At 36.7% G+C, this 20,142-nt stretch overlaps 1 protein-coding gene across 2 annotated transcripts in view; it reads right to left on the minus strand.

Annotated features, from left to right (window-relative positions):
* PTPRQ (protein tyrosine phosphatase receptor type Q) overlaps positions 1-20,142 on the minus strand; it is a 111,291-nt gene that overhangs the window by 81,960 nt on the left and 9,189 nt on the right. For both annotated transcript variants that reach the window (XM_030003179.2, XM_030003178.2), the window contains exons 6-16: positions 19,563-19,812; positions 16,258-16,386; positions 15,332-15,478; positions 13,508-13,680; positions 10,923-11,133; positions 9,091-9,243; positions 8,793-8,972; positions 7,237-7,344; positions 4,438-4,719; positions 2,066-2,248; positions 1,226-1,327 (exon numbers count right to left, since the gene is read on the minus strand). In XM_030003179.2, the coding sequence (XP_029859039.1) occupies positions 1,226-1,327; positions 2,066-2,248; positions 4,438-4,719; positions 7,237-7,344; positions 8,793-8,972; positions 9,091-9,243; positions 10,923-11,133; positions 13,508-13,680; positions 15,332-15,478; positions 16,258-16,386; positions 19,563-19,812 (1,918 nt within the window). The remainder of the gene's footprint in view (positions 1-1,225; positions 1,328-2,065; positions 2,249-4,437; positions 4,720-7,236; positions 7,345-8,792; positions 8,973-9,090; positions 9,244-10,922; positions 11,134-13,507; positions 13,681-15,331; positions 15,479-16,257; positions 16,387-19,562; positions 19,813-20,142) is intronic.

Below are 20,142 nucleotides of genomic sequence, written 5' to 3' on the forward strand. Positions count from 1 at the left end.
TTTTACTTGTTATATTATCCTCAGTGGCTATATAATAAAAGATCTGTCATACTGTGAATGTCATGTCTTTTTGGCATGTGTAGTTCATTCTACAGTTCTTATTCAGAGGATATTTTTTGCTGAAGAATAGAATCTACATTGCTCTAAATAAAAATACTCTATGCAAAAGATGGATTTATCCAAATTAGCTGTTCCCAGTGTGCTCCAGCAACATTACTCTTGAGCAAAGGTTTATTACTGACAGTATGAATGTAAGCCCAACATCATCTTGGAGATTTGCAAAGATCCGTTATCATCAAAACCTGGATCTTAGGCAAGTCAGTGCTCCCTAAAACATGAAAAAAGACTTAATTTGAGAAAGGCTGGTGGGATGTTTGTGTCAATGCTGCTTTAGTCTAGGTTTCCAGAGACTTCCTCCCTACGCGATGGAGAGGGACAGACACAGGCTCCTCCAAAATGTGAGTGACAGCACCTAAGTTAAGATTCTGCTTTGAATTTTTTTCAGAATTCCCCCTCCAGAAACTATAGAGGGGACCAATGATAATTTCCCACAACTAAATTGGGTACTGAAAGTACAAATACCATTTTGCGGTTCCTCTGCTGATATGTGACTTACTGTACCAATTAGCAGGGGATGCAATAACTGTGTTCTACCCTCAGCCTACAGTGCAGAACACTCCCCTGCTCAATTTGGAAGTGCAGTACTACAGATGATGGACTTTGAGCATTTTCATAGTATTAATAATTCTACATATATATATGTGTATCTGTACATGCATCTCTTTAGAAGAATCAAAAAATTTCCAAATGAACCAGAAATGTCCCTGGACCATTCAAGCTGTCTTTTGGTGGTTTTCCCTTTCTCCAACTCTCACATATCTGCAGAACCAAACACAATATTTAATTCTACCATGTGGTGTATTAGATTAAAATAATACTAGTAAATTAAGAGTCTTCAAATTCATAAGATATTGGTAAGACCAAATGTCCATGCACAGCAATCATGTCATTTCACATAGCTTGTACTGGTAAATATATTAAGTAACAGATATATAGATAGATAGATAAGAGAGACAGACAGACAGATGAGTATGTTTGTGTGTAGATAGATACAGATATCAATACAGAGATATAATTGCAAAAAAAGTATATAAAACCTACACATATCTGTAAGATTAATTTAAGACTACAGGCAGACAATGATACATTGCAACTTCTGACTTACCATCTTCATCAGTCAGTATATGCAGAGGTGAACTACGAAGGCCCTCCCCCATTGTGGTACTAGCAGACACTTCTACAGTATATTCTGTATATTTCATTAAATCTACATAAAGAAGAAGAATTCAATAAACCAACCATTCACTGGGCTAAATTAGGTTTTTTAATGGACCATAAGTATTTTGAACTGCTGAATAAGCCTATCACTTACACAGATCTGTGTCTTTAGAGACTGAAATAAGCATTAGGAAAACTTGAACACAAAGTATTCTGCATGAACAAACGAATGGGCAAAGCCCTAATTACCAGTTTATACTTCATATTCCTAGAATGCTTTACAGTTTGTCCTTAGCTGCACTCTGAAAATTTACTGGTTAAGGTACTGAGCTCCCAGCATTAACTGCTGTGTCATACCTCAGTAACAACGACAGAACATAGAAAAAGATGCAAAGGTGAGTGGAAAGGGAAGTATTTATTTTTATCCAGAATAAGATCAGAAAGATATGTAGGTGACTTGAGTGTTTACTTTGTTACGGCGATATATATATGCAAAGAAATCTACTGAAGTTCCTTGTACTTTAAACATCTAAAATACAATATAATAATAAACATCTAAAATACAATAAAAACCAGATATATGTTAGACTCTATACCATTCGTGGCCTGTTCTGCCACATTACGGCAGGACACAACAGGCTATTTCTCAGGACAGGTAGCATATAACTTTATATAAGGACAAGAAGGATCATGTCCAACCAGTGAACTAATTGATTTGCATCAGTCTGTTGATCCCTTCTCAGAACAATTTACATTTGCCATAAGTTCCCAATCATTATATACTGGCCTGTAATACGTAGCGTCAGAAGAGTAGTGTTTATGACTCTTTGCTCGGTTCCATTAGTCCTCTTGAGATATATTGTGTAAGTCTGTATGATTCCATTGGGAATGGATGGTGGATAAAATGATAGTTCAATTTCCATGGATGAGATGTTCCTATAGGTTATGTTTTCTGGTGCAGAATCAGGAACTAGAAGACAAAATTCAGAGTCATAGAAGATTTCAGTCAGTTTCATTTAAACTTGTTTAAATTAAACACATTATAAACACTTGGATTTTTATCCTATTTTTTGTATAAAATAAATTTTAAAAGAGGCTGAATTGGAAGACCAAAACCACATGACAGACACATGCTGTAACAACAAGGTACAGGTAATTTTAAAAAAAAAAAAAAAAAAAAAAAAAAGATGGAAATCATCTTAACATGCCAGATGAAAAAATCTGGAGCATGACACTAAACTTCCTTCTGTTAGAAGGTTTTTGTGTGCATGTGGCTGTCTGTCACCAAACAGATACACAAGTATGTTTTCCATTATCCAAAACTGGACTGATAGCATAATATATGTTACTCCAGAAAATCATAATCATACAACAGGAAAATTTTCCCAAAAGGTCAAGTAAGGCAGGGACATGTTTTTAGGATGTCCTAAACATTCTTATAACTGTACTGACATTTGATGAAACCCTGCATTCAAAAAACCAAATAATTTCTGCTTAAGCAATATCCAGAAAGGGGATAAGTGCCATGAGAGGCAGTGAAATCAGCCCACAATTCAGCCTAATTTCATGGCAGAACGGTAACAGAGAACTCCCAAGAGCTCTTCAAACACACCAGCCTATTAATCGGTTGTGTTCACTCAAAATGCTCTATTCTCCAGATCCTCCCTTGGTTTTATTCTTCTCATCTCAGACAGTGTTTTTGCAGCTTCTCATCTCTATCACAGGCAGCTGGAATTCAAATTTTTGTTCTGAGTGTCAGGGGAGTTAGTCACTGAGAAAGAACTGCCTTAAAATACAACTTAGACAAAAGATAGATGTCTGTTAAAGAGAGCAATAAAAAAGGTTATATCTAAGGACATTGTATCAGTTGGGCAGGTGCCTACATACCTATGGTATCTGACCAAAAAAAAATCCTCAAATGTAGCACAGTGTCTTGACAGAGCTAGTTTGGTGCTTCTGTTATGACTACTGTTTCATGTAGTCTACAAACTAGGTGTTTGTGTCCCTGTTCCTTAAGAGCTTGACTTGTTAGGCAGGCCTAGACCACAACTACTTCACACAGGGAAAATAAAAGTTCATTTCAGAAACAAGGAGGAGAAGGAGCTCATAGTGATTCCACTGTGTCTTAACAATAACTGAGCCAAAGCATCTCCCTGCCCCTTCTGAGAGACATCAGTACGTGCATGTCTTTCCTTACTGAGAAAAATGTGATAAACAGAGCATACTTAGTTCCAGGGCTACCTCTAGGTATAGATAAAGTAGGTACTTGTCTGAGGTAGCAAACTGGTGAAGACGGCAAAAGGCCCCCAAAAAAGGATGATCATCATACCAGTGCTACCTGGATATGGCTGAGTCCTAAAGGAAACTAAGCTTCATATCTGTCTCCCCAGCCACCTTTCATTCCTGAGTCTACAGCTTAACCCAAACATCTATTCCTCCATACAAATCATTATCTTCAGTTTTTTTCTCCAATGCCTCTCCTGTTTAGCTCCATTGAAAATTTAATGACCCCCTGTCAATATTTTATACTCCTTTCCCTACCCTGTCCTACCTTACAGCTACTTATTTATTTCAATTCTTTTCCTATGCCTTGTTATACCTCTTTAATGTTCATCCTTCCCAGTCCTCACTTCTAAATTTACTTTCCTTTCTTGGAAAAACTGCATCTACTCTAATCGTCTGTGATTTTGTTTTATCTGTACCTTCTCCAAAATATTTCTAGTAACATAAACAACTTTGCCTGCTACAAAAGAGCACTTATCTGTGAATTCTGATATTTTTTTTTAACCATTAGAGTTGAATTCTTATAAAATTTCAGTTCATAACTTGAATTCCAAATTGCACTCACTTTTTGAAACCCCACCTTTCCTACAAAAAATTATTTTCCTGCAAGGCACAAGGAATCTTCAAGGACAAATAGTAAAATATATGAAGCCCATCAGGCATAAAACTTCACTTTTTTCTGTACTTCTTAATCTTCCTTACTATTTCCTTATTTTTGCTTTGTATATAAAAGAGAAAACAGGGTTCAAACATACTGCTTTGCAAAGCAAACACATACTTTTAAAATTAATTAAACTGATCTCCGGGGCATCAAAGGTCACTATAAAGCAGTTGACTGTGGAAAATTTACATTTTTTAAAAAAACTATATACTCACCAGTTTCAGAAGTTCTCACCAGAAGTGGGAAAGATGACTGATTCCCATGGCCAAGTCTGGTGAATGCCCTTACAGAGATGTTGTAGAGAGTATATGGCTTCATTTTGCTTAGTGACATACTTGTAGATGAGGCATTTTTAATAAATAAATCATTGGAATCACTGTACAGAACTTCATAGCGAGTTATGAGACCATTAGGCTGCTCAGGTGGTAACCATCTCAGATTTATTTCTGTTGCAGTTACATTTATTAACTCTACATTTTGGGGTGGGGAGTCTGGTTCTGCAATACAGAAATCAAAGAGAAAAAAAACCCTCTGAGACTTTCAATTAATTGAATATAGGACCGATCTCATAAACCTATTGGATCATAACATTTAAATTAGCTAACTGTACCAAAAGGGCTACAGTCAGTCAGTCACTCACTCGCTCACTCACTCTCCTTCTCAAAGCCTTACCACTTTTTATCTTAGTTAATTTCAGCATGTCTTCTGTTCCATTCATAAAACCGGGCATCTTTTTGCATCCCAGACACTTCAGCTTTTCTGGAGTTTCTTTTCTCATCCACTTATAAATCTATCCAAAACTGCATTTATTAAGAAAAAAATCTCTTCTGTCTACTGCTTTCATGCAGACTGATCCTTCAAATCCTCTCACTGTCTTCCTCAAATTCAGGTTCTTTAAATTTAGCTGAATGTCATCTTCTTACTGCTTTCTTCTTAAATAGCCACCCATCTTATTTCACTCAACCAAGCATTGAACCAAGAAAGGGACTGTATGCACTGTAACTAAATTCCCTTTAGTTTACTGATACACCTGCTAATTGATGACCATGAAGACCCCAGTGTAAATCTTGCATGTACTGGTGTGAAGGTCATGCACCAAAACAAGTCCAGCTCCAGGGCAGTGTGTTGGCTAAATCTACTGGCAACATGAGTGCATGTGACTCTAGTGAGCTAATAACGCATGGAAGTGTTGAAGGAGTGTGGGCTGCACTTATGAATAAAACCAGCTCTGAACGTCAACCCTGATTCCTCCAAAGGCTTCATCACTTCACCCCCGAAATAACCTGCCTGTAAAGTTTTAGAAAAATGTACTAAGAACCCAGGATTATGTGATTCAGTTTGTGTACAAATACCTATATCCAGATATTTCAGAGTTTATCATGAATTCTTTTGTCCTAAAGGTCTCACAAACCACTTTCATTCCTGATTTCTGAGCCCATGAATGAAAAGTATTAACTGTAACAGACCACTACTCTGGATGACAAGACTGCCCACATGGATATTTCCCATGTGAAGAAGCTTAATTTTAAATTGAAATGCATTTTGCAATTTATCTGGCATGGTAAAATATTTAAATGCAACAGCCTAGTATCTTCTATCGTAACATAAGTTATCTAAGATAGATGTAGTGAATCTTTTATTTGGAGGTATTTCTCTTTTCAAGAGTCAAACTAGTTGTCACTCCTAGCTTGTCTAAAGTTAGGAGACATGAATCTCAACCTGAATTACCTCAGGAAAACTAAAGAACAAGAAGATGACAAGAGTAATTACATATAGCCTTATGAAAAGGCAGGAATTATTGGTGGTCTTCTCAATAGTTTCCTCAAGACTTGCATGCATCTCTTACCAATGGATCAACACTTGGACTGCAACTCTACTCTGAACAAATTTCTGTAATGCTCAAAGGCAAGGAATTGTAAACTTTCAGAGAAAAAGATATTTAGATAGGTAGTTTTCTGTTCTTGTGATATGCCTTTCCCCTGCAAAAAACTAACAGCATAGAAGCATGCAACCTTTAAAAAAATTTACAAGCACTTAAAATGTCACTGTTTAATTTGAGATTTTGGTTGATTATTCAAATCATCTAAGCTTCATAAATCACCATGATTTTTAATCCTGTAATCCTTTGCTCTCTTTTATTCTCACTTAATTATTTTTCCTGTATTGTAGCATATTTGGCAATGAGAGAGATAAATGACAACTGGACAATTACCTTCTTTATTACTTTGGTAAAAACTGGGAATAACTTTGCTGAAACCAGTGAAAATATAAACCTGATACAAATGAGAAAAGCTTAAGGTTTAATACTCATGACTCTGCTCTGTAAATCAGATTCCCGTGTTCTCTTTGCAGAGGCCAATGGCAACTCCAGCTACTGCCCCTGTGCCTTCATGGGTGGAGACTGCCTTGCAAGCAAGAAAGCAAGATCCAGAAATCTTCATAAAGTAGTATTATACCCTACATTAAAACTATTGATCAGTCTTAAAATGAATAAAGCCACAAACCTGTACAAAAACAACTGCATATAATACCATGCAGTGTAAAAAACCCTCACTTTATCAGCAGCTCTGCTTATAGACAGCAATATGGCCTCTGAATTGTTGAAAGCTGCCATTTACAGATGCTTCAAAACCAACCTAATTTCCATATGATAACATAAAAAAAAGGATAAGCTGTAGTCCCAAAGATAATTGATTATGGTTTAATGGTTTAGATGGGGTCTAGGGACACACTGTTTTCAGTGAAGGAACCTCAGCTCTGCAGCTTTCTTCCCATTTGTCTGTCAGAGTTGAGATTAGTTGATTGCTGGTCATGCTGCAGCTTTCATGCTTATTTCTAGCACTTACACAAAAATGGGCTGAATGCAGTCACTGACTGATAGAAGACTAATAATTTCAACAAACATTGATTTTATTCATACACTTTCTTCCCCTCCTTATGTATGTGCCCAGTCTTCTGAACAAGTGCAAACTTAAATACAGAAATCAAATCATTATTGCAAACAATGTATTTACCATCTTCAGGGGTTCTCACGAAAACATCATTCTCTTCAGACAAAGCACTTTCTCCAATTGTCGTAGAGGCTGCAACTCTCATTTTATAATTTGTGTACTTTTTTAAACCTAAAAAGATTAAGTAAAAAAATCTTGACTGTTGACTTCTTAAACATATTTTTTTCCTTATAGCTACTTATGCAACTATAAAAATGGCTACTGTTCTAAGAGTTTTTGATACACAGTTGTTACCTAAAAGGCAGAATATGTATAATACCATTCATTTGGGGAGACCCGAATAAGCACTTAGTCAAATCAACAGATTTTGACATAAGTCAATCAGCTTCAACTCTGTAAATAGCTTTAAGAATTTATTTGTCAAGACAAAAGATGTGTATCTGTACATCCAAATATACGTTTTTATTCTATATGCATTACTCTGTGTCGTGGTTTAACCCCAGCCAGCAACTAAGAACCATGCAGCCACTTGCTCACTCCCCCCCCACACGTAGTGGGATGGGGGACACAACTGAGGAAAAAAAAGTAAAACTCATGGGCTGAGATAAAGACAGTTTAATAGGACAGAAAGGAAGAAAATAATAACAACAATAACAACAAGAATAATTTAAAAATTACAGTAATAGTAATAAAAGAATTGGATATACAAAACAAGTGATGCACAATGAATCACAATTGCTCAGCACTCACCCATCAATACCCAGTTAGTTCCCAAGCAGCAATCTGCACCCCCCAACCCTGACCAACTCCCCCCAGTTTATATACTGGGTATGACGTCATATGGTATGGAATACCCCATTGGCCAGTTTGGGTCAGCTGTCCTGGCTGTGTCCCCTCCCAGCTCCTTGTGCCCCTCCAGCCTTCTTGCTGGCTGGGCATGAGAAGCTGAAAAAATCCTTGACTTAGTCTAAACACTAGCTAGCAACAACTGAAAACATCAGTGTGTTATCAACATTATTCTCATACTAAACCCAAAACATAACACTATACCAGCTACTAGAAAGAAAATTAACTCTATTGCAGCCAAAAGCAGGACACTGATTAGCATAAATAAATGCCTGAAACCCCATGAGGAATGCATTTTCTTCAATTACTATCAAAATTATCACCTTAAAAGAAGAAAATCATTATTAAAGTCAGACAAATACTGTGAAAACAATTCAAGTCTGAAAAAGAATTGACAATTTAGGAATATTTTCCTATGTGGAAGGAAGAGGCTAAGGAAAAAATTCCAAGGAGAAATCCATTTCACAAATTACTACTCAGTACATTTCACAAATTACTACTTGGCGCATTTCACAAATTACTGCTTGTCTTACCTAGTCCTCTTCTCCCATCTCACATTCCCTACGCACCCCTCCACAGTAGACAAGTCTGTCAGTAGTGTCCCAACCTTTCACATGCGGCTGTGGGGGGTGTGTGTGTGTGTGTGTGGACGTGTGTGGATGGGGGACATCTGGTCCAGCTACCTGATGAATGGCTACATTACATAAAGTTGGAAAAAATAATTTTCTGTAATGTATTTGCAATATTTTTTTTTTAATCAAATGACAATGTACCTGTCATAAGTAAGCTGTTGTTTGAAGTTGTTGTGTGGAATGCTTGTTTTGTATCCAGTTCCATAGCATAAACAGTATAATGAATGATCTTCCCATTGGGATTTGCTGGAGGATCCCAATACAGCAAAACAGAGGAGGAGCTAATATTCTTGTAATATATATTTTGTACTGAGCTTGGAACTGAAATGAAAACAGAAAAATATAAGTAAGTAAATGAATGATAAAACAGCATTTAAAATGTTCAGTGAAAGAAGTCATGTATGCTAACTTTGATAGTATCAGACTTACAACATTTTACCTTGTTCATGTGTCCTGACTGTAAGAACGGATGGTGGTCCTTCTCCAACAGCAGTGAAAGCAGACACACTGATTGTGTAGTCTGTGAAAGGTGCAAGGCCCTTTATAACATAGGACAGTTCTTCAGCCAAAATGTTAATGGTATACTGATTATCTGTGATTAAATGGAGAGAAATAATTACTTACTCGTAAACTCATTTTTTTCTTTTGCATTCTAAACTCACTTTGACACAGTGACCTGGAACTATTTTATTGCAAAAGAATAAACTTCCTAGGCAATTACAAAAATATAAAGAAAAGTTTACACTCCACCTCCTAACTCAATCAAGGAGAGGCTATTATAAGTCCATTTTCATGTGTACAATAGATAGATTGGCTCGATGAAAGAATGAATGGGCAAGAACTGAAACCATGAGGTTTATACTGACAGTTATCTCCAAAAAATTTTGAGAGAAATCCCCTAGGAACTAGGAAAAGGCATATTTGTATATGGCCTAGTATCTCCAGTGACTTCAGAACCATGGATCATAGGTTGGTGGAGCTTTTAGTTTTGTTTTAATTTTTTTTTTTTAATTGAGAAAGACAGATTCCCTCTTCCTTGCCCTCCCAATGGTGCTATAATAACTGTACTTGAATTGTCTGCCCTCACAGATCCTTTCACACTGGTATTTTTAGCAGAAGAGTTGTGGCCAGCAGACTGAAGAAGTCATACATGCCCACAAAAAGTTTTTGGTGCATCTGCAATAAAGTTCAGTCAGCTGCAATCCAACTATGCTAGTCAAAATCACATTATAAAGCAGCCATTATGCCACTGCAACATGAAAAAGTGTGGGTGCTTCACATATCTAAGTATAAGGCTCAGAGTTTTTGCAAGACCAGCATTAAAATGAAGGCATCTAAAAATCAGCAGACCCTGTTGAAAATTTGGCTGTCAACAGCTTTAACTACTATAATAATTACTATAAAATAATACTTGTGTGCTAGATTACAAGAGATGCTGTCTGATACCTAGCATCTCAATACCTCAACCTGAATGAGGCTGTAAAAAGAAGATTCACATTTAAAGCACTGTACGTTTTCTCTGTATGACGAAGAAGATTCTTCAGGATTAATAAAGTACAGAAAAGATCCACTGTAGTTTAGACTAATGGATTGAATTCTCATTTTAGATACTGGTGTACATGGAGGAATTTGGTGACTTTAATAAAAAAATAAAAACTTGACTTTCTCCCCACAGTTCAAAACTCACTGTAAAAATCTAGAGTGGTATTTTAAGTTCCTGCCTGTCAACTGAGGCCTGCTTAATGATTTGTAAATATCCATACTTGGTAAAGAAACACTGGTCCATTGATAATACAGAACAAGTGTACACACTAATGACATCACCATGTCATGGGGTCATCTCCACCTGTTTGTCACCCATATAGCAAATTTGTAACTTTTTGACCTATTTACCTTCACTGACATTTGAAAACCTATTAGTCAAAAGGCTTAGAGAAATCAAGGTCTCTGAAGGGCTTGGAGATATGTTAATCCCTGACAATCACACCTGCTTTGGCAACTGTAATAACTGATTGTCTATGCAGCTTGGCTGATGGCTTTCTGGTGCTCCTTTCACTAGGAAGAAGGTCAGCTGGGTGACAAGGGGCTAGTTCCTGCCTGTGTGGCATTCCCATTTGCTTCAGAAGGTTATTTGGTAGTAAAAAAATCCGACTCCAGCAAATGACCCATTCATAATTTGCTTGAACCATGTGCTAAAGATCATATCTGGGACAGTGATGGGGGTCCTTCAGAACAAAGGAGCAAGTAGATAAATACCCTAAAATATCTTACCCAAAGCAGAATGCAATTTTGCAGCTCCATTTATAGCAGGTAAATCATCACCAGATACACTTGTAAATATTACTGGGGAAGCTGTCTGAATGCTGGAAAACATTTCAGCTGAACCTTCATATAATTCATTGGCTGTTTCCACTGAATTCCAAGTGGGAGAAGGTTTGATGTTTTCATTTATCATATATGGTTCCAAAGAATCAATCAAATACTAAAAATCAGAAATGTAAAAATAAATCACAAACCTCGTCATCACTAAATTATTTAATTAAATTCATATATAATATAGAAATAGTGTTTGTATATTTGTGCACATATATCTACACACACACTATATAAATGTTGGCATACAAACATTATCTTTCATTACAACAATAATTAACTTTGCACAATACAATATTTCTCATGAAAAAGCTCAGCTGCCAGTAACCTGCAACCCTTTATTAATTTTTATTTTTTAAACACCACATTCTTTTTTTTAATTTCTTAAAATATGTTTTTTATAGTAAAGTGGCAATTTTAGAGCAAGGCCTTTAACTTTAATGCTATATCCTTGGAGTTACATTGAATAGACATATGTTTGAGCCTGGGAGATTCCATTTATACTAAGCATGTTCTGAAATGGGGTTGCAGGCACTGAAAACAAGAGGGCTTCAGATACCCCTACTAGGCCCTGAAGAAGAGGAATAACATGTTGACTAGATCACTGAGAGGGAATAAGGGGAGAAAGAGAAAAACAGAAGCTAATGAAATAAAGGGGAGAGGGAAAATAAGGGAGTATATATGTGAAAAGGGAGAGTGAAAGGGAGATAAGTGATACAGAGGTCCATAGGACAGAAGGGGCAAAAGACAAATGTTGGAAAGGGCTGGCAGTAGATGTAAGGGGAGCAAGAACTACAAAGAGAGGAACAACAAAAGCAGAAGAGAAAAGACAGAGAGGCTAGAGCATAGGTACAAAATAGTGTGTAAGCACTAGAGCATTATGCCCCTTCAGAATCTGGGACCGAATCCAGGACTCTAGTGTCTTTAAATTGTTCTGCTGTCATCTGTGAACACTCCCCACTCACACATATGGCCCACTTCACTGCCAGAAAGAGATGCTTTTACAGTGATGTAACTAATACACATTAGGTCTCTCCCTACAGACTCTGGGTGGAGAGAGGGCAAAGCAGCTTTTTAACTGCTTCAACTAGGGGGGATTAAGCACAGGCAGAGATACAGCATCAATCTCACCTAAGTACCAACAGGTAAAAGCTATACATGCCTCCTCCTCACCAACATTTCATAGCAAAATAGTAACCCACGTGGAAATACTTTTTGCTTCTGAGGCTTTTCCACATATAAGACAACAGTTTTTTATTGCTACTAGTTATTGACTACCGTTAGTGCTGTGGATCTGCCAGTTCAAATCCTGTAGATGGTCTAAGCTTGGGTCATGGGGTTCTAAATAAAGTAATGTTTATTATGATTTGGTTTAGTTTTTAATTATAAAATTACATTCAATGAACTATAATAAAGCAGCAATGATGCTACACTAAGAACTCAAAAATTAGGAAATCCCATCATTAAAACATGTTTGTGCAGACAATGTTCATTTCTTCTGTGTCTGTACTACGATACAATCTTTAATTATAGTTATATACTTTCATTTTCCAAGGAAGCTTGCCTGTTTTAATGAATGAATCCTTATCCTCTTTTTTTTTTCCTATACTCCTTATTTAATGTTTGGCTCCAGGGCTCTATTTAATGTATACCATTCAACTTGAAAGCAAATTCCTTCATTGAGCTCTACATCAAAAACTTAGATTCTGTGTCAGATCAGAGAAAGACATCATTGTCTAAAAAAAGTTATTATGCAAACTTTTGGCACCTATGTTCAAAATTCAGACCAAAAAGCCCTACCTCAGAAAGCACTCAATCCTGAGCTGAATGTTTGCTAGGGCTCTACAGTTCTGTGCTGCATGCTCAGAGCTGCCCCACCTATGCATGTAGAGCATATCACCACCCAAAATCCAGAAGCTAGACTGACTGACAGCGTAAGACCTGTAAAAGATTTGATCCGGTAGATGTGCACAGATATCCTTAGTATACAACCATAGCATGGAGTTCAGCATGTAGTATCAGACATGCAAATTCAAGGATACAAATGGGAGCAGAAAGTATAACTTAACGAGCCTTGGGAGACTTCTGTTGAATTCACTTCTCTGTAGGATTCATACCCATATCTTCTAGGAGTTTGCCTGAGTGCACCTAAATCTGTACTCTTATTGTTAGGTCACCCTATGCTCCAAAGACCTCAAGGGCTAGAAAGGATAAGACTGTGGGCTACAGCTTCCTGCCTTCAGTAGCTAAGACAGTCTGGATCATTCTGCCAGAATTATTTATTGTTCTCATGTTGTGGAAACAGCATTATTGGAATCTCTTTAAAACCCAGCCAGAGAAAGAGGGTGGGGTGAGGAAGGTGGCTTTTAAAAGCTTTGACATGTCATCTGTGGTGGCTAATTCCATATTCCCTACCTATCAGATAAGGCAGAGAAGCAAATTTAATCTAGCAAAGAAATACATATTAAAAAAAAACTGAATACCTTATTTTTTCCTTCAAGAATAGTGTTTTCCAGAGTCACCTCTGTTTCCTGCACATGTACTTTAACTCTGTACTGGGTAATGATTCCATTTGGTTGTCGTGGCTTCCTCCAAACAATTTTTATACATGTGGCTTCCACTTCTGCCAGATGTAAATCTGATACAGCACCTGGGACTAAATATTCAAGAAGAAACTTGTTTTAATTAAACATCTGTAATTATTACAAGCTTTTTCAGCACTGTGTGCAAAGTACAATAGGCATTTAATCAAAGTTCACAACCTTATCTTTTGAGTTGCTCCTGTGCAGGTACAGAGTTACTTCACATGTTTTCTTAGCAAAAAAGTTACAGTTCTAAAAATATGCACACAGCTTTTTGATATATATGACATATGTATGAATATGGTCAGATCCTAAGATGATGTAAATCAGGATAGTTCCACTGAAGTCAGTGACTGGAAGCAAGCAGACCTTTGCTTAAGTATATTGAAAATGAAAGCTTAATTCTCAATTCATCTAAAACATACAAGAATGAAGTAAAAAGCTGAAAGCAAAATAATGAATGTGATACGTCTTGTTCATTTCCCTTTTATAACAGGTTTTGGTTCGATTTCTTCTTTAACTATGCAGTAATAATGATACTGTACTTTATGCAGGACTGCCAGAGATCAGATACATTTATATTCAGTAGAATGATATTCAGATTTTATATGAAAAATAATTGTGTCCTAATATACCTTAGAAAAAGACAAACTTGAAATTACTTGCATAATGAAGATTTGTAGATTTGACATTAAAATGCGACATTCTATGTCACTCTCAGAAAAAAAACCAAACCCAAACCACCGAAATCCCCTTTGGCTTCTGACAGTGAGTTTAGACAAGAGGTGAGCATGACTGCACTGAGGCAGGCCATCTCTGGAAATTGTCTCTGAGAGCACAAAAGCAGATACTCCAGGAAAGAACATGATAAATAAGGATAGGTGTTCCTCCTGCTGTTACACCTTGATGGCAAGCATTGCAGCAATCACTGATTAAGATATTTTATAAATCTGTGCTGTGTGGCATAAATGTAACACAAATAACCATCTTGAAACTGCCTGCCTATTACACACCGATTCTCAATTTTTTCTGGTTGCATCCTCAGATGCAGACCAATAATCCTGCACAATCTCACACACATGCAAGATAAAACCGCATTTCTATATAGCAAAGGACTCTCACCTGGTGAGTCAACTACGGGGAGCCAAAACTCCCAAACGACAGGGTAGATGCCTCAGGGGCAGAACCAACCACTTGACTGGCCCAGGACAAGATCTCGATGTTGGGTCTGCCTCAGAGCTATGGACTCTGGTAAAGGTGGCTCCATTAGAGACTGGTATGGGGCGTTAGATTTGGTGAAAATTAGTCAAACGAGGTTTAATAAGAAACATTGGGGCTGAACAAACTAGCCGTGGGGAATCCTGCGCTGTTCTTTCTTTTCCACTTGCTGCCATCTAACGGGTAAGGGCAGGACCTGCAACTTAATTACCGTATCTAAAAATACTACTTTCATTCAGGCAGAAACCATGTTTCTTTCACAATCTATGAAGGCTTCTGATAGCAAGTAAATTTAGTGACAGTGTAGGAACTCGACAAAAATGGAGAAATAAATCGACATAATAATTTTTCAGCTAATTTCTTTCATTAGCTTTTTATCGCTCTCTTTCAACACTCTCAAAACACACCCATTATTTATTTTGCAAAGTACCTAAAAGGCTCTGCAGGGAAAACTGAAACCAGTTACCATGTACAGCCCATTTATTTCACTTCTCTATGCTTACTTACCATCTGCAGGAGTGAAAACTGTAAGGTTAGTCTTTGGCCCCACCCCAGCACTTGTCTCAGCACCGACGTACACGTCATATGTTGTAAACGGCACAAGGTTACTAAATACAAACTTATGATCTTTTGTGCTGTTTTCCAGAATATGACCTGGAATGAAAAATAAAGAGATTCTAGCTCAAAAATAAAAACAGTCCACAGCTACTTTCCAGGATGATGGATGATGAAAAGACAAATTTTTTTGTGAAAAATCTCATTTGGCATCAACTTCATTGGAAATAATACTGAATGTCTGGGGAAAAAACAAACAAACAAACAAACAAACAAACAAGCCACCTCAAGAAGGTACGGGTTTCAAGAGGAAGGGATTTTGTTTATAAACTAATTTCTATTGCTTTTCCTGTGTGGTCCCATAAAAACATTAGTACGCAGCTCATTAACTTTTTACTTAACTACAGGCAGCTATATAATGTCTTTATATATACATGTCTGAGTTAAAAGAATCACAAAAACATCAAAACAGACTCATACAGTTGATTGCATACTACACAGGAATGAAAATCATCCAGAAATCTTTAACAGAAAGAGAAAAGAGTAAAAAAACAGAGAATGATTTAGATATATAAGCACCCTAATTCAGCTGCAAGCCTAGCTTGTCATCTCTCTGAAAGAGTGAGGAAAGTTGGTTTCTTCTACTCTTAAGAATATCTAATATGAATTTAATTGCGCATTCTTCCTCATGATGGACAGACTTTCCCTTAAAAGTAATCTAAAAAATATTTAAAAGTCTAATAGTAATAAGGATACATAGAACTGCTTTCAAATATTCATTCTTGATTGGCAGGGACACTAAGAATGCAAGTGTAAGGAAATAATCACAAAAAAAAAAAAAAAAAAAAAAAGAAATAGAAACATCAATTCAGACTTACCAGATGGTCCATACAGCTCAACTCTGTAACTAAACTTTCCTGTTGCTATGGTTGGTGGGTCCCACATCACTGAGAAAGACTTTGCTGTAATGTTGCTCTTGGCAAAATTTTGTGGTGGATCTTCTGGAACTTAAACAATATTGGAAAAAGTCTTTGAACATAAAATAATTTATATTAGGATTTCCAAGAACCACATAACAGACAATTCATTTTAAACATAAACATTAAATATTCTGAGGGGAAGCTACATTAAAAGCACTTCTCATTAAAATGACATATTTATTTCATTTCTTTTTTAAGGTATCAAGAGAGCTGGTAGCATGCAAATAATCCTTAAAAGACATGGGTGGCAGGGATTCTACCAAGTTCAGCATGGACTTGATCATGATATAGATTACATACAGAAAATGCTCAAATATGATTGTGATGCTCAGCAATACAGAGCTCACATCGGGTGTGGGTTTTTTTCTTGAACAGATTCTTTGTTCATATAGACAACACTTCATCTTAAAGATTTCTGACAGCACTAATGATACACATTACTATCCAAAAAGGTAAACCTGGAACCAACTAAGCTTGCAAAAACATTGCATACTTGAGTAACATTCTATTTTCCTGAAACGATTCACATAAATTAAATGAATCCAATACTCAAGTGATTATGGAATCTGAGTCCTTTCCAAAGCATACCTTACTGCATTGATAAGTTAATGAGAGATTACTACTGAGATTAAAATCTGAATCCAAAGACAACTAAAGGAGGTGGAATTTTTTACATCCATATAGAGTAAAAACAAACTTGATTTTCAAAAATGCTGCATATGCAAGTAAACTTATGGGAACTGCTTGATATAAATTTCTACAAAAATCAGGTCTCGATATGTCATGTGTGAGATTTATGCCAATATGGAGATATAGACTGATCCTATAAACAAATATGCAATTTAACTAACATACTACTTTTTAAAAGTACTATCGTCTTTTGTAAAAACTAATGTACAAATGAAATAAATAAAAAATCCTGTCATTCCTAAAAGATATGCTATAGATTGGTCAGTAGTGACTACTTAATCATTCTTAGTATGCAAATTGCATCAGCTACAATTGCACATAATTCTGAAGTATCATCTTAAGAGTCCACTTTTTTTTTCCCAAGGTTTAAATCTTTTTCTCTTTGTAGAAGTATCCTCTTGACAGCTACCTGAACAAAGAAAATATTTGCATGCTGAGTTTTCAAAAAATATTTATAATGAAAATTTTAAAATACTTTAAAGAAGTAGCCTCTTTTTCAAAAATCAAATAAAGAAAAATATCATCTTTGTCAGCAACACAGGAGAGCTTCAGGACGGCTCAGAAAATTCTGGTTGGAGGGGACAGAAATAATTTTTAGCATTTTAAAATGGAACATCAATGAGCTGTACAGTAGTGACATATATCACCTTCATCTCTGGTGAAATGGGCATGACGACAACTCTGTGTCATGCTCTTGTGTGAGCAGGAAAGTGATATTTGAAATAAATGCACTCTCCATCCTCCCAACTGCTATGACAAACTATAATCCATCAATTCCTCTCCTCAAGCCTCATCTCAGACACTCCAGTGGAGGATTTGGCCATATGAGAAACTCGTAACTTGGAGGGGGTAGCTAGTGTGACGCTAAAGAGATTCTTGTAAGAACCAAGACATTTTGAGAAGGGAAGTGGATTTCAGTAATTACAGAGACTGGATGATGGTGCTTGATACTAGAAGGTGAACCTGTTAGAATAATTGCAAAGCAACACACCTAAATCATGATTTTACTATATAGGCTATACGGATAAATACGAACTTTAGCACGTAGAAACAGCTTTTCCACTGAAGCAAATGAAAGGTAAGAAAATAAAAATAATGAGGCAAAATGTCTATCAACCTGTAATGCCTTCCTAACAATCACCAACCAACTCTACAGCCAGCCTCCAGACAGAGTCCTTGGCACACAGGCATGCAGGACTCAGGGGAACACTTTAACAAACACCTGAATGCTCATAAGGTGAAGATCTAATAGAGGTGGATCCAGAAGCTTGGGCGTACCAGTGTGCTGCTAAGAGGAAGGACTTAGTGAGGCTTGGGCCATGAGTGCTGACTGTGCCTGTGGCCCTGTGCACACCACACCTCCACCCACACCGACCAGTAAGCCAACCTCCCTTTTCCCAGACCATGCTTTAATAGGTCAACCCTGGCTGTACGGGCACCTGGTACGCAAGGACTGAAGATCTCATCTTTCAAACAGCTGACATCTTTCTATGTATTTGGCAGAACTAAACCCCATTGCATAAGCTTTTCATCACTTTCCAGGGTTTTCTTACTACCAGTGTACCTATCCTAGGATGTTAACAGGGTGAAAAATAAACTGGAAATCAGCCCTGAGATCATTAGAACAGACACTACCCAAAACTTCATTAACCCTAGACAGAACAGCAAACTAAGGATATTTAAATTCTAGCAAAGCAATTCAAATGAACAGTGCTAGGAAGGAATTAAATTTCTTTTCATCTGAACACTGCTATGAATTCTGGATGTATGAAAGGGGAACCCAGTAACATCAAACTTTGTCAGGCAAAGGAATGATGTACTAGCAAATGGAAAGCCAGAATAACATTCCTCTAGAACACCTTTTTGCTATGGCTCTATTAATAATGTTGCCCACTACCTAAGTCATTATAAAACTCCTGCTCCTGGACAACCTTCATTTCCAATTCTAACTTCTCAGTGCATTGCAGGTAATCCAAAATCAACTTTCCTAGTGTTTAAAGATTTCTTCAGCACTGAAAAACTTTCTGCAATAGGTCCAGACTGAGGAACCATGGGACAGGAGTTTTCTTTATACTGCTTATGTTTCCACAAAAGCAAAGAAGCTTTAAGTGCATTGCTATGTACACAATACACATACTTTTTGAACGCTATGCCTGACGCCTTTTTCCTTCACCTCTATCTTTAATTCTCCTTCCATTGTGCCATTAATTGCAGTTCTTAAATTATACTCAGTTTTTCATAAAATTTGATCTGTCCTGAGCATACTTTGGTATCTTTGACTTTTAATAATAACTGAACTCCAGCTCACTGTACATTATCAGATACATCAATAGTTATATACACTTTCAGTTGATTCGATCAGGTAAAATAAAAGTAACCATGTAAATACAAGAGCATGATACAGATCAAGACAGATTTAGACTGAAGTATCTTGCAACATTAACTTCAAACTGATATTTTGAAGTTTTCATATAAATCTGAGAACTTTATTTTCATTTGAAAGCAGTATATACCTGATTCTGGTGTCCGGACAATTGCACTGTCAATGTAGCCTGCTTCGGTGGTAACTGCAGAGACTTCAAAAAGATAGGTGGTATATGGCCTGAGGTTAGTTATAACAAAACTAATTGGTTCATTCCAAACAGAGCTCATTTGACTCGGTGCCTCTGTACTTGGTGTAACTGTAGTCCGCGAAGGAATTGTGGACTTGCCAAAAGTAGTTGAAGGAGTGGTAGTACTCCACAAAAATGATTCACTGTTATCCTATAAAGACAAAATATGAAACATGATAAGCTGCATCTATAACCTATAATTGTAAACATATGTAGATAAAAAAAGGCAGACCACCTTTGAAATACAATTACCCTAAAATGGTTCTCCTTTTTATACTTCAATCTCCAAAGTTAGGTTATTAGTTGACATTGCTAGTACATCCTATTAGTGACAGTATTATAGCTTCCTGCCTTATCCCAAAAGATCTCAAATCTGACTGAACAGAAGCAACTCTCTAGGATTCATTTAATTATTCCCAGATTCCATTTTCAGCGTTCAGTCTCTCTTTAAAAAAAAAGTTCCCTAGTGAGGTCCTTCTAC

This window comes from Aquila chrysaetos, chromosome 26, assembly GCF_900496995.4.
Source record: "Aquila chrysaetos chrysaetos chromosome 26, bAquChr1.4, whole genome shotgun sequence".
In the NCBI taxonomy this organism is placed as follows: domain Eukaryota; kingdom Metazoa; phylum Chordata; class Aves; order Accipitriformes; family Accipitridae; genus Aquila; species Aquila chrysaetos.